The sequence below is a fragment of the Pongo pygmaeus genome, chromosome 3 (genome assembly GCF_028885625.2).
Source record: "Pongo pygmaeus isolate AG05252 chromosome 3, NHGRI_mPonPyg2-v2.0_pri, whole genome shotgun sequence".
NCBI lineage: Eukaryota > Metazoa > Chordata > Mammalia > Primates > Hominidae > Pongo > Pongo pygmaeus.
The window spans coordinates 5,808,946-5,822,318 of record NC_072376.2 but is presented as its reverse complement, the minus strand read 5'-3'; the positions used below and the strand labels follow the sequence as shown (position 1 = coordinate 5,822,318).

The 13,373-nt window shown below is 48.6% G+C and overlaps 1 protein-coding gene across 1 annotated transcript; it reads right to left on the bottom strand.

Annotated features, from left to right (window-relative positions):
- Window positions 1-1,629: 1,629 nt before the first annotated feature.
- Window positions 1,630-9,891, bottom strand: GRPEL1 (GrpE like 1, mitochondrial). Its single transcript, XM_054484045.2, has 4 exons — window positions 9,605-9,891; window positions 5,655-5,817; window positions 3,969-4,050; window positions 1,630-2,798 (listed from the first exon to the last, which is right to left on the bottom strand). The coding sequence occupies exons 1-4, from the start codon at window positions 9,664-9,666 to the stop codon at window positions 2,452-2,454; spliced, it is 654 nt and encodes a 217-aa protein (XP_054340020.1). The 5' UTR covers window positions 9,667-9,891; the 3' UTR covers window positions 1,630-2,451.
- Between the last annotated feature and the right edge of the window lie 3,482 nt (window positions 9,892-13,373).

Below are 13,373 nucleotides of genomic sequence, written 5' to 3'. Positions count from 1 at the left end.
CAGGCGTGAGCCACCACACCCGACCTAAAGTTGCTTTCTCTTAAGCAGAGACCCTTTCATGCCAGGTGTTCTTCTCCCTCAAAGCAGCAGTACAGCCAGAGAAAGCCAAACGGGTCTGAGTCTTTCAGGAAGCCAGGCCGACTTTCAGATGCCTCTGAGACTTCCAGTTCTGATTTTGACTGTTCACACATGACACTTGACTCATGCTGCAATTATGCTAAATCCAGTAACTACTAGAATGTAGCTAAACAAATCTTTAATTCCCACTGTAAATATGCACATAATTAAAAGACATTTTCCTATTACAGGTTGAGTATCCCCAAATCTGAAATGTTGCAAAATCTGAAACTTTCTGAGTGCCGCCTACATGATGCTCAAAGGAGATGCTCATTTAGAGCATTTTGGATTTCGGGATTGGGGATACTTAACCAGCAAATATAATGCAAATAGTCAAGCAGAGAATCTCTTTTCAGTCAATGAGGGGCCACATATTAGAACACAGTTTTCACTGTACCTTTACTACGTTATGTTCAGATACACAGATACCATTGTGTTAACAGCTGCCTACAGTATCAGTACAGTAACGTGCCCTCCAGTCTAGGAGCAACAGGCTACGCCATATAGCCTAGGTGTGGAGTAGGCTACACCATCTGTTTTTAGGTACATGTAGGTACACATGGTGTTCACAGGAAAAACTGCCTGACAACGCATCTCTCAGAACACATCCCTGTGGTTAAGCCATGCTTGACTATATTCCAAAATCTGAAAAACCCCCAAGTTTGAAACAATTCTGGTTCTAAGCATTTCAGATAATAACCAACTTATAGTGACTATGGATGACTGAAGCTTACTGTAAAAAAATATTTTGCTACTTAAGCTATATTGCCTCTAGGTTACGAGTTAAGCGCTTTTTAGCAACTGCAGCTCTAGCTGAGACGGTAGGAGACTGCAAACATTCACAGAAATGAGTTGATAAATTACTTTTCTTAGCCTCCATTTAACTCAGGAGCTCCAGGGGTGATGATGCACTCACAACCCCACAGCGTGAAAACAGGCAGCGCTGGAGCTCCCAGTCATGTTTTCTTCAATATACGATGCTGCCTTTAGTTGTTTCTGACCAAATGAACTTAAGGCATCTTAAAGGTGGAACATGTTTGGGAACGGTATCCCAAGATGATTATGGGACCATTACCTGCGTCTTTGAAAATTAGAAGTGAAATAAACTGTGCCCCATCTTTTCTGTGCAGCAAATAGCCTTCACGAGCATCTTCAATTCTAGAAGCAAAGGCAGCGAAAGGTTCTTTTCTCTGTTTTGTAACAGACTCCAATCATTCAGCCTTTTTCTAAGCCCTAGATGACCATGTAAATGAGGAACAGTCCTTTGGCAAGATGATTTTGCAAATCCTGTGCCCTTGCTGTGGCTCCTGGGTGTTCCGTATTCTTACCAGGACAGGCTGCAGCTGCACTGGGAGTGTGGCTCTCCCTTTCCGTGTAGAAGCATGTGTATGTGTGTATGTGACTGTGCACGCACGCACGTGTCAAGCTGACAGCTTCAGGGCTGGAGTAGAGAATGGGAAGGCTAAGCCATGCTTGCCTCAGCGGAAAGAATCTCCATGAGAGGACACAAAGTTGTTTTCAGAAAGTAGGAAAATAAACATTAGGGCTTTAATCCTCTTAAATAAAAATTTTAAATTAAACATTAACATTTAAAATACACCAAGCGTGCAGTCCTATTTTGAGAAAGTCCATTTTGCCAGGGAATACAACTTGAGGTCATTAGTAACTAGTTGAATATGATTTAAATATGTCTGCATTTAGATGAACAGAACAGGGTAAAAGGAACTTTGCCAAGCCAAGCTCAATTCCTGGCCAAATAATGGGGGAGAATTGTCAGTGCCCACGCCCATTTCTCAGTGGTCGGTTTCAGCCGCTGTTGACTGAAGACAAACGAACTACGTTCTTCACAAAGATCATTTTTTTTAAGTAAGAAAAATGTTTCAACTCTCTCGCCTTTCCTTCAGCGAATGAAATGTGACGGGCTAAATATGACAGTCACTCACGCGCCGCAGGGACACATGGTGCAGACTGGCGTGCCCAGGTAGCCAAACAGAATTCCCCAAGACCTTTTATTTGTTTAAAATACTTTGGTGTCAGCAGAGTCTGAGCAGACACGTTACTCATGATGCCCGGGAGACCCGGCAGGGCCCTGCTGAGCTCTTCTGAAAGTATGTGGAACTATTCAATGCATGGCACTAAAAGAGAACAGACTCCTGAATTAGAGTTCATTAGTGCAGTTGTGCAACCGGCTTCATTTTCTGTTTAGCCACTGGTTACTTAAGGTTTCCAATAGGGTTTGGGAAAAGGTCACACGTACTCATAGATAAGAAACAATGAACCAGCCTTAAGAGTTACATCAAGTGAGTTTAAAAACACCCACCCCAACAGCAGCAGCTAAGCTTCCTTCACCACCCCCACCAGGGCGGGTCTCAGAGTGCGCCCATGCAGCTTGTACCCCACTTTGCTAACTAGGGCCACTGTGCCCGGCTCCTTCCCCTCAACCGGTGTGTGGAACAAGGCCTCATGTTCATAAGGGTCGAACTTGGCTCCGACAGGGTTCAACTTGAGCAAGCCATGCTTTGTGAACACCTTCTGGATCTGGACTTCAGTCATGACCAGCCCCTCATAGAGGTTCTTCAGGTGAGGGTTATCGTCTTTAATTTCTTCTTTTGGAACACACTGTGTTGCCTTCTCCAGAACATCTGCCACCTCCAACAAGTCCTTGCAGAAGGCTTGAATGCCTGGATGAAGTTAAAGAAGATCATTTGCACTCCATACCAACTGCACAGGGCAATTCCAAAGTGAGCACTGCTGACCTGATGTGGAGGCTATTTAATAACTTGTCAAATCAGTCGCCTCAGAATTCCAATGGCTCAATAACTTTAAAAAACAACACAAAACTCTCAAAAGCTATTTGTGGGATGAGACCCACAATTTACTAAATTTAGAATTCACTAAAATGTCAAGAGAGGAGTGCAGTAGAGGGGAAAATACCCTTGAGACATCCAAGCCCAGATGTCAAGCAAGCAGTAAGATATAGAGGACTGGAACTCAGAAGATCCGAGTTTGAAGCCGAGACTTGTGTGTGGATGCCATTAAGCCCCTAAGAGTGTGTACGTCACCCAGGGAGCAGAGCAAGGGGAGAGAAGAGGCCTGCTACTGAGTCCCAAGAGCCCAGGCATTTACAGGTCAGAAAAGATAAGAACCAACAAAGCACATTACCACAGAGAGGCGGAATACCAAGAAACAGGCCACAGTATCCAGGAAAAAAAGTTTCAATGAGCACCTCAGTCTTTGTGAATGTGACAGAGACTCTGGCTCTTAGTTTCCATGTGGCCTCTCAACGTCTGACCCAGGCCAGGCCATTTACCCTCCCTCGAGCCTTAGGTTCCGCATCTCTAATACCCAGTGTCAGTCGCGCAGAGATCCACGGCAGCACTCAAACACCAGCCTGTGGAGTTGGGAGCCTGGGGTTACGTACCAGCTTTGTGATGTGTGGCAGGTGACTAAACCTCAATGATCTCAACTGTAAAAATGGGAAGGACAGTGACAAAAACATCCAAAGGTGGCAATGCATATAGCACACCGGGAGTTCTGAAGTGATGCCAGTGTTACTTCCGGAGGGCTAAGGGGATGGGCATCAGAGGCTGACCTGCTGCAGGTTCCCACCGAGGTCTCTGTGTGGGGGAGGACACACCTATTTACAGTTCTTCATGCTAGTCTCAGCTACTTGATTTCTGCTCCTCCAGACACCTTTGCTGTTGAGCCATCATAAAAAAAATGCAGGGGATGCAACTGCTGGATCCCCCACCCCACAGCCTTGCTCTCTGACACTTCCGTATGCATGAGCTTCCCCTTCCCCGCCCCATTATCTTCTTTCCGGAATCAACGCCATGTTATCTTGAAAGTACCATATAATTTTGCCTCCTCCACCAATTTCTGGCTCCTCTGCCGTAAGTTCTCAGTGTCTGCCAAAGCTCGTTTATATTTTTCCTAAAAGAAAAAAAAAGGGAGATTTTTATATATATATATATATATTTTTTTTGAGACGGAGTCTTGCTCTGTATGTCGCCCAGGCTGGAGTGCAGTGACACGATCTCGGCTCACTGCAAGCTCCGCCTCCCGGGTCCACACCATTCTCCTGCCTCAGCCTCCCGAGTAGCTGGGACTACAGGTACCTGCCACCACGCCCGGCTAATTTTTTGTATTTTTAGTAGAGATGGGGTTTCACTGTGTTAGCCAAGATGGTCTCCATCTCCTGATCTTGTGATCCGACCGCCTCGGCCTCCCAAGTGCTGGGATTACAAGTGTGAGCCACCACGCCTGGCCGGGAGATTTATATTAACATGGAACAAAGTCATAGGAAAGCAAGCTTGATTGGAAAATGGCTGTGTAACTAACTACAAGTCAAAACAGAAGTAATATCACTGCCTTTGAGATGTGACTAAGGAGGGCAGCTTAATGAAAGCTTAATAAAAGCTGCACTCATGATCTTTTGCTATATTCAGTGTTACCCAGAGGTGGCTCAGTTCAAACATTCCTTGTGTAATCATCATCTGAGTTCTAGTATATTCCTCATGTCTCACCACCTTCCTGGAAGCTCACTCATCTGAGCTTTTCTTTTTTTTGAGACAGGGTGTTGCTCTATCATCCAGGCTGAAGTGGTGTGATCTCGGCTCACTGCAGCCTCAACCTCCTGGGCTCAAGCAGTTCTCCCACCTCAGCCTCCTGGGTTGCTGGGACTACAGGAGTGCACCACCACGCCCAGCTAATTTTTACTTTTTTTTTAGAGATGGAGTCTCACTATGTTGCCCAGGCTGGTCATGAACACCTGGACTCAAGCAATCCTCTTGCCTCAACCTTCCAAAGTGCTATCAGAGGGGTAAGCCACTGCGCCCAGCTAGCTTTTCTCTTTTGAACATTTACGAAGTTGCTCTGTGTAAATGCTTTTTAACATTTACTAAGTTGCCGCTATACTGCATCCATTTTCAGTCTTCAGGTAATCACTGTGCAGTGGCAAGGAGCAAGAGCTCCAAGTCCAGTTCTAGTTCGAGCCCTGGCTCCGCACCTGGCAGCCAGGATTAACATATGTAACGGGTTTGGAATGGTGCCAGCACTCAGGGTTTGATGTCGTTCTCAAATCCTTAAGGAACTTGATTTGTGCCACCTATGTGTTTTCACATGGAGTAATAATCCATGTTACTAGTTCATAAAACTCCTACCGGCCTATGAGAGCATCACATAAAACCACACTCCTGCTCCCAACTCTTGTACTTGGAATTTTCTGCTTCCTCTCCTAAGTCCCAGCCTAAACAACCATACTGAGCATTCCTCATTTGTAAAGATGATTTTAAGTTTTAATTCAATGACAAATAACAGCGTGTAAAGATTATTCTCTTGCCAGAACCAGAGTTGCACAGGATTTGGGTTCTAGTCTTTGCTTTGGCAGTAACTTGCCACCTGGGCCCACTGCAGGCCGTGGACAAGGGCTTAACTCTGGCTTTAGTCTGTCACCAATGAAACCTGGAACCTTTATGTGGCCCAGGAGAGAAACAGTTCAGCCGAGCCCGCCCCGACAGGAGCCTCACAGTCCTCACCACAGTCTCCTTCAGCTGCTCCTCCAACTTGACCTTCTCTTCCAGGAGGGTCTTCTCTGTAGCAGGAGGATCTGCCTTCTGTTCACTCTGACCCATGTCCTCTTCCAGGTTCTGGCCACTGTTTTTTTGTTTCGTGGCTGTGCACAACAACCGGGGAGATGGCCTACAGGGAAGTCCACACATGAGAAACGAACACTTAGTTTTTATGCTTATTAAAGTCAGGTGTATGATTTTAGAAAGTTAAAATAGCTTCAAACTGTTTACTATTACTTGGGGAGAAAACATTTCTCTTAAGATCTAATAAAGGCACACTGTACCTGACATATAGAAGCTATACTAGTAAATATAAAAGCTGTAAGTCATATACAATGTGCCTTTATTAGATCTAAGATAAACGTGTATATATATATTTTTTAGAGACAGGGTTGGTCTATCTATCTATCTATATCTATATGTATTTTTTTTTTGAAAGAGAGTGTCTTGCTCTGTCACCCAGACTCGAGTGCAGTGCAGCCTCCGTCTCCTGGGTTCAAGGGATACTCCCACCTCAACCTCCCGAGTTGCTCGTCACCACACCCAGCTAATTTGTGTATTTTTAGTAGCGATGGGGTTTCACTATGTTGGCCAGGCTGGTCTTGATATCCTGACCTTAAGTGATCTGCCCGCCTTGGCCTCCCACAGTGCTAGGATTACAGGTGTGAGCCACCGGGCCTGGCTTCTCCATGTATTTTTAGAGACAGGGTTTCGCTGTCACCCAAGCTAGAGTCTGGTGGCACAATCATAACTCACTGTAACCCTGAACTCCTGGGCTCAAGTGATCCTCCCACCTCAGCCTCCCAGAGTGCTGGGATTACAGGCATGAGCCACTGTGCCTGTCTTTTTTATTTTTATAAGATCTTCTGTAAATACATGCCTAAACTTACATGTCAATGTGCCAAGTTACAGTACTTGGTACAGAACAGTACTAACCTCCTCTTTCCATTCTAATGTGACTGAGACAGTCTGCCCAGACCTAACCACATACTTACGGAATAGCTACTACTAGAGTGAGGCCGGCCTACTGCTGATCCTGATAACAAAGACAGACCCAGCAGAGATCTTGCAAAAAAAAAGGTATCTAAACACAAAGCACAGTAATTTGGGATTTAAAAGTGATTAAGACAGGCTCGCTGGCTCACGCCTGTAATCCCAGCACTTTGGGAGGCCAAAGCAGGTGGATCACCTGAGATCAGGAGTTCGGGACCAGCCTGACCAACATGGAGAAACCCTGTCTCTTCTAAAAATACAAAATGAGCCGGGCGTGGTGGTGCATGCCTGTAATCCCAGCTCCTTGGGAGGCTGAGGCAGGAGAATCACTTGAACCAGGGAGGCGGAGGTTGCGGTGAGCTGAGATCGCGCTACTGCACTCCAGCCTGGGCGACAAGAGAGAAACTCTGTCTCAAAAAAAAAAAAAAAGCGATTTAAAAAAAAAAGAGAACTAAGTGCTTTGTGCTTTGGGAGGCTCAGAGTAGAAGGAGATACCTAGCTTGGGGAAGGGACGACCATGAAAGGCTTTGTAGGATAGGTAAGAGTTACAAAAAAGGGATCAGAGGTGGGACAATGGGACGCATGCAGCTTCAGGAAGAGGAAACTGCTTGGACAAGGCATGAAGACAGGAAAGCATGGGGTATGTGCCGGTGAAATAGACCAAGACCAAGTGATAAGCCCAGGTCACAAAGCCATTAATGAATGATAAAATAAAGTCTTAAAATCTAGATTTCTTCAGCAGGACCAGAGGACTTCTTTTTTTTTTTTTGAGATGGAGTCTTGCTCTGTCGCCCAGGCTTGAGTGCAGTGGTGCTATCTCGGCTCAGTGCAAGCTCCGCCGCCCAGGTTCACGCCATTCTCCTGCCTCAGCCTCCCGAGTAGCTGGGACTACAGGCGCCCACCAACACACCCGGCTAATTTTTTTGTATTTTTTTAGTAGAGATGGGGTTTCACTGTGTTAGCCAGGATGGTCTAGGATCTCCTGATCTCGTGATCCGCCCGCCTCGGCCTCCCAAAGTGCTGGGATTACAGGCGTGAACCACCGCGCCCGGCCAGGACCTCTTTTTAAATTAGGCCACAGTCCAATCTGAGAATAAGCTACATTCAATTTTCTTCCCAGATTAAAACTGCTTCAACGAATAGGAAGGCGAAGGCTGCCAGCACACAGAACTCAGTCAAGGCTGTTTATTGCAGCACTGCGGAGCGACGAGTTGGAAACAATGTTTGTCAGTGAGCAAATGGTTGAATAAACTTGCTAACACAATCTGGAATATTATGCAGCTCCTAAGAATGAGTTAAACTGCCCTTTATTGTATACACTTTGGATGTTTTGTTAAGAAATGCAACTTTCAGAGAAATACACAAAACAGGATCCTATTTTTGTAAAGACAAACTAGAGATCCTGTGTACTTATTAATATCTTAGATCTGTGGAAAGAAGGGGAGTGGAAGCATCCATTACAGTCTTGCCATGGGGGTGGAGAGCGATGACCATTTTATATTTTTAGTCTTGTGAATTTAAAAAGCTAAGAATTTAAATAAAAACTGAGTGTACTGTTGTGAAGCGCACCTCCCTCTCCAGTTGTTCTGCCTGGGGGTGTGACAGCCACCAGCCTTTCTGCAGGTCAGCTCTTCACAGACCCCTTTCCGAAGCACAGCCAACACAAAGTGTGGCCAGGAATGCAACAGGACCCACACCCAGGGCCATCTCACTCTGCAGAGGGAAACGGAGTCTCAGAAAGCCTAGTTACTCTGAGAGCTATGACTACCAGTCAGCTCTCCTGCCTTTCCCTAGTTGAGCATCTTTCCACAAAACTACCATTCTAGAGACAGAAATGATGCTGACTTGGTGGTCATTTTCCTGGCAATTAATTCCAATACAAAACCACCAATTACTTGACCAAAGTCTTTTTACTCAAGTATTCCACGTGGGTCGTTGCTCTTGGCTCCTATGTTTTTAAGATATAATTTATTAAACTAGCACTTACCCCTTAATCACCTCGACTGAAAGTGATCTTCACCTCACCTGCCTGCTCTCCTCCTGCCTGCTCTCCTTCAGGGAAAAACCACATCTCACTGCCCAGCTTTTGGCCAATTTGGCCCTCAGTGGCTTCTCTAATCAATAACTTGGTTCTAAGCAGTTCCTCCAGCAAGTACTTGCCATACTAACTTCTAAAGTAGAACTTTTAAAAAGCAGAAGGGGCACGTTTGAAGAAAAAAAAAAAAAAAGGCACTGACTCGTGGCCCTCAGGCCCGAAATGTGCCCTTGTCTAAACAAACTCTTCGCCCAGCAGCGGCACAGCTTCGACTGCTCTTTTGACCTCAGACGCTGGAGAAGGCGGAGTGAAGGAATTCGAGGCCAAGTGGAAAAAGCCCGTGAACGGGCAACACGCACCTTGCCACACGAAGTTTCCCGAGCACCGCTGTGGCCCCGGCCTCGAGCTGCCGCACGGAAATGAGTAACCACAGCTCCTGCCCAGGGCACACCCGGCAGGGCTCGGCCTCGCTGCGTGACCTTGGACAAACCTCGGGCTTCTTTGGTCGCTTCTTCAACCGCACAAATTGCGGCTGCCTCTGCGCCCGTGAGCGCCGAGACCGTGAATGCGCGCGAGGCGTCGCCGCAGGCCCTGGACCACACGCGCACGTGGGCCACCGTACCTTCCGAGCCAGATGCCCCCGCGCTGCGGTCCTTTCCTCCTGACACGGCGCCCGCCCGCTCCATGCTTCCCAAGCCCTGAGCGGGCAGCCTGGCAGCAGAGCAGGCCCCAGCAGGGCGGTCCGCGTCCCGCAGCGGGGAACCGCGAGCCCGGAGATGCCCAGCTCCGGGGCCGAGGCCGGGAAGGAGGCCCCGGGGCCGGGAAAGGCCCCCATTGGATTGGGAGGTCGCGCTCCCACCTCCGCCCAGGGAGACCAAGTGCCCCTTACCTGAGAGACAACGCCAAAGCAGGAAGACTGCGCCGCGCCAGCCTCACGCACTGAGCCGCCATGACTGCCACTGCCTGCCGCCGTCGCCGCGCACGCACCAAGCGTGCGTGCAGGCAGCTATACCCACCTTTCCGCCCTACTACTTCGCCTCAGCCAATCCGTAATCGCTTTTCCTGTTATGGACAGGCAATAGTCACCAATAATTGTGGGTCACGGAAGAGCATCTTCCCCCACCCCCCGGTGGGCGGGGCCTGAGGCTTACCGGAGGCCCCGAAGAGGTGAAAGGTGAAGTGAGCATTGGGAGGAGCCTCCTGTGGGCGCGGCGATGCCGGGAGGAGCCAATGAGGAGGCAGCGTGAAGGGGCGGGGCCAGCGCCGGGGTGGGGCGCGCGCGTTGCGGGCCGGGAGGGACTTCAGAACCGGGTTTTGGGTAGGAGCGCCCCAGCAGCTTGTCTTTTCCCGGCTCGCACCCGCCCTTACGCTGACATCCCGGGCCTTCCTTTGCTCTGGGAACGAGCGTGGGGAGCCCTGTTCACCCTCACACCGCGGCTCCAGAGCGGCGCGGAGCACTCCATGTTTGCTAAATGAAAATAAAGTCTCGGCGCGAGCGCCAGCCAAACGGCGGCGCAGTTGCTCGATAAATAACCGCGGAGGCAACCGCTTGGGAAGGCGCCTCCACCTCGAAGCTGCTTCTCCAGGCGCCCGAGGCGGAGAGGAGAAGGCACTGGGGTCTCCGTCTCAACCAGTGAGTTCTGGTGAAACAGGAAACAAAACCCAGGAAACAAATGGGACGACATGTTGGCCGTTTTGATGCTGGATGATGGGAATATGGGTGTGTGTTTTGTACCTTTCTGTTATCTTCAGTTTTCTCAAAACACGAAAAACAGACTAAGAACAGCGTATAGAAAACATTGGGGCACAGCTAAAGCTCATAAATGCACACGTTTTCATAACCTGACCGAGGTCCGTGCTGCTGTGGCGCATACCCCCAAAAGCAGAGGTGCTGGAAGAGCAGGGGCCGCGTGTTCTTATGGCCCCGGTGCCGGCCCCCAAGGTTCTCGCGGGAGATAGGGCCTGTGTTCTTATGGCCCCGGTGCCGGCCCCCAGGCGGAGTTCCCGCAGGAGATAGGGCCTGGCTCCCGCTTCAGCACCGCGTGGCCTGGAGTGCAGTTCTGACAGCCAAGATCTGAGGGCTGGAACCCGTGCCCTCCCCAGGATCCCAGACTTAGAGTCCCTGCCCTCCCCGGGATCCCAGGGCTCGATCCTGTGCCCTCCCCGGGATCCCAGGGCTGGAGCCCATGCCCTCCCCAGGATCTCAGGGCGCGAGCTGGTGGCTTCTCAAGTGGAGTTTTGCCTGCTTGTTACATTAGTGAATGTAGGACCACTTGAGTAAAGGACCAAACCTTTATTCTTTTGCTTTTCTGCCATTGAAACCATTCAACCCGTGCTGATTAACACCTACTGTTTGCCAGGTAATATGCCCCTTGTAGAAAGACGCAAACAGCTAAACCTCAAAGGTGGGATGTTGTACAGGACAAATGACCATGTCAATTAATACCAGTAATTAAGATAATAGTATAATTATGATGATAATATAATTAATTCGAGCCTGGAGGAAAAAAAAGAAAGTGGAACTGAACTATTAGAGAATAAATGAGCTTAAAAGACGTCATTGAGTTGAATGTGTGGAACTTATTTGGATCATGATAGAACAAACCAGCTTAAACGGGGCATTTGAGAGATAGGTGGGGGAAATTGGAATATAAAACTGGGTATTAGATGAAAACTGGGAGTTATCGATACTTTTGGTAGGGAGCAGTAACGGCTGGTGGGTAAAATGTCCTAACCTTTAGAGATGCAAACGGAAGTTTTTACGGTAAATTGCCCCTATGTCTGGTATTCGCTTTGTAAATTATTATATGTATATATTTTGAGACAGAGTCTCATTCTGTTGCCCAGGCTGGAGTGCAGTGGCGCGATCTTGGCTCACTGCAAACTCTGCCACCCGGTTCAAGCGATTCTCATGCCTCAGCCTCCGTAGTAGCTGGTACTACAGGTGTATGCCACCACGCTTGGCTAATTTTTTGTCTTTTTAGTAGAGACAGGGTTTCACCATGTTACCCAGGCTGGTCTCGAACTGCTGAGTTCAAGCAGTGCGGTTTCCTCAGCCTCCCAAAGTGTTAGGATTACAGGCGTGAGTCACCACGCCCAGCCTTTCTGCAGTAAAATTTAAAACAGTGTCTCAGCCGGGCACGGTGGCTCATGCCTGTAATCCCAGCACTTTGGGAGGCCGAGGCGGGTGGATCATCTGAGGTCAGGAATTCGAGACCAGCCTGGCCAACATGGTGAAAACCTGTCTCTACTAAAAAAATACAAAAAAAAAAAAAAAATTAACTGGGCATGGTGGCGGGCACCAGTAATCCCAGCTACTCGGGAGGCAGAGGTTGCAGTGAGCCGAGATCGTACCACTGCACTCCAGCCTGGGCGACAGGGCAAGACTCCGTCTCAAAAAACAAACAAACAAAAACAAAACAAAACAAAAAACAGTATCTCATGTTTCTTATTGGCTGTGACCAAGTAACTTCATTGCTTTCAACCTTGGATCTGCTCGCCTGTAAAACAGACATTATTTGTTGTGAGATTTAAAAGAGAAACATGTTCATTTCCTTCCTTTGGGGCTCAGAAGGAATCAGATGGGCGTCTTGCAGCTCTGAGCCTGATGAAGAATTGTAGCTGCTGTGCCTCAAGACAGATAAGCACAGGTCGTCCCAGTGGGGATGCCACCTTGGGGACTGTGAACCTCCGCTGAGGCCAGGCCATGCCCTGTGTAGGTATCTGGAACTGCGGGGTTTCTCTGATCTGCCAGGGAAAGGCCTGCCACCTCGTGGCCACTTCAGGAACTGCTCCAAAGGCAGTCTGCTCTTGGGAACCTACCTGGTCAGGTAGCTCCCTGAGGTCTGGAACCGCACCACCGTGCAAGTTATCTTCACCTGGAGGTGAAGCTGCCTGTATGGTAGACTCTTGGATCAGTCGTCTGAGCACATGTCCAGCAATGGGCGTGAGTGGGCTAGCCAGGGACTGGGGATGCCAGAAGAGCCGACGGTACAGCATGTGGTGCCCCTAACAAGGATTGAGTGGTGTTTTTAAAAAGAAAAAAAGGTCGTGCAGATGGTCTGACAGTCTGTCGACCGTGGGCATGTTGCTCATAGCAGCTGAGCACTGCCGGGGTACCAGGCTGTGTGCTGGGTGCTTCAAAGATGTCGTCTTGTGGATCAGCCCATCTGTGGCGAGGAGGGGACCGGGCTCAGCCAGGTTAGGTGACTTGCACAAGGTCATGTGGGTGAAAGGAAGACAGAACTCTTGTGTATTTCTCCTGACCCCAGATTCTGCGTCAGGGCTGAAGCCAGAACCCACCTGTGTCCAGCGCAGGGTGATTGCTGCCATGAGCTGCATTGCTGTGATCCTTTGGCAAGGGCATGGATTTTCATCCTTTTATTCAATTTTGAAAGAAGCAAATTTAGAAAGATACGAATATGATGGGTGTGGCAGACAGAATTCTAAAGGTGGGCTCACTGATTCGTACCTCTGGCTGTTCAGTTAAACACTAGCCTAGGTGCTGCTGTGCAGGGACTTTGACGAAGGAATGAAAGTCCCAAGCGGTCTGACCTTGAGATCAGAGATTATCTGGTGGGCTTGACCTGATGAGCCTAATGAAAGCAGGGAGCTTTTCCAGCTGTCAGCAGAAAAGAAGGTCAAATTCAATGTGTGAG

What these genes read in the sequence shown, in the direction of transcription:
- GRPEL1 (XM_054484045.2), bottom strand. Translation starts at nt 9,666, where the DNA reads ATGGCGGCTCAGTGCGTGAGGCTGGCGCGGCGCAGTCTTCCTGCTTTG. An exon ending in GCTTTGGCGTTGTCTCTCAG is followed by an intron (nt 5,818 to 9,604) that starts GTAAGGGGCACT and finishes ACTTCCCTGTAG; the next exon opens with GCCATCTCCCCGGTTGTTGT. An exon ending in GGAGGAGGCAAAATTATATG is followed by an intron (nt 2,799 to 3,968) that starts GTACTTTCAAGA and finishes AACTTCATCCAG; the next exon opens with GCATTCAAGCCTTCTGCAAG.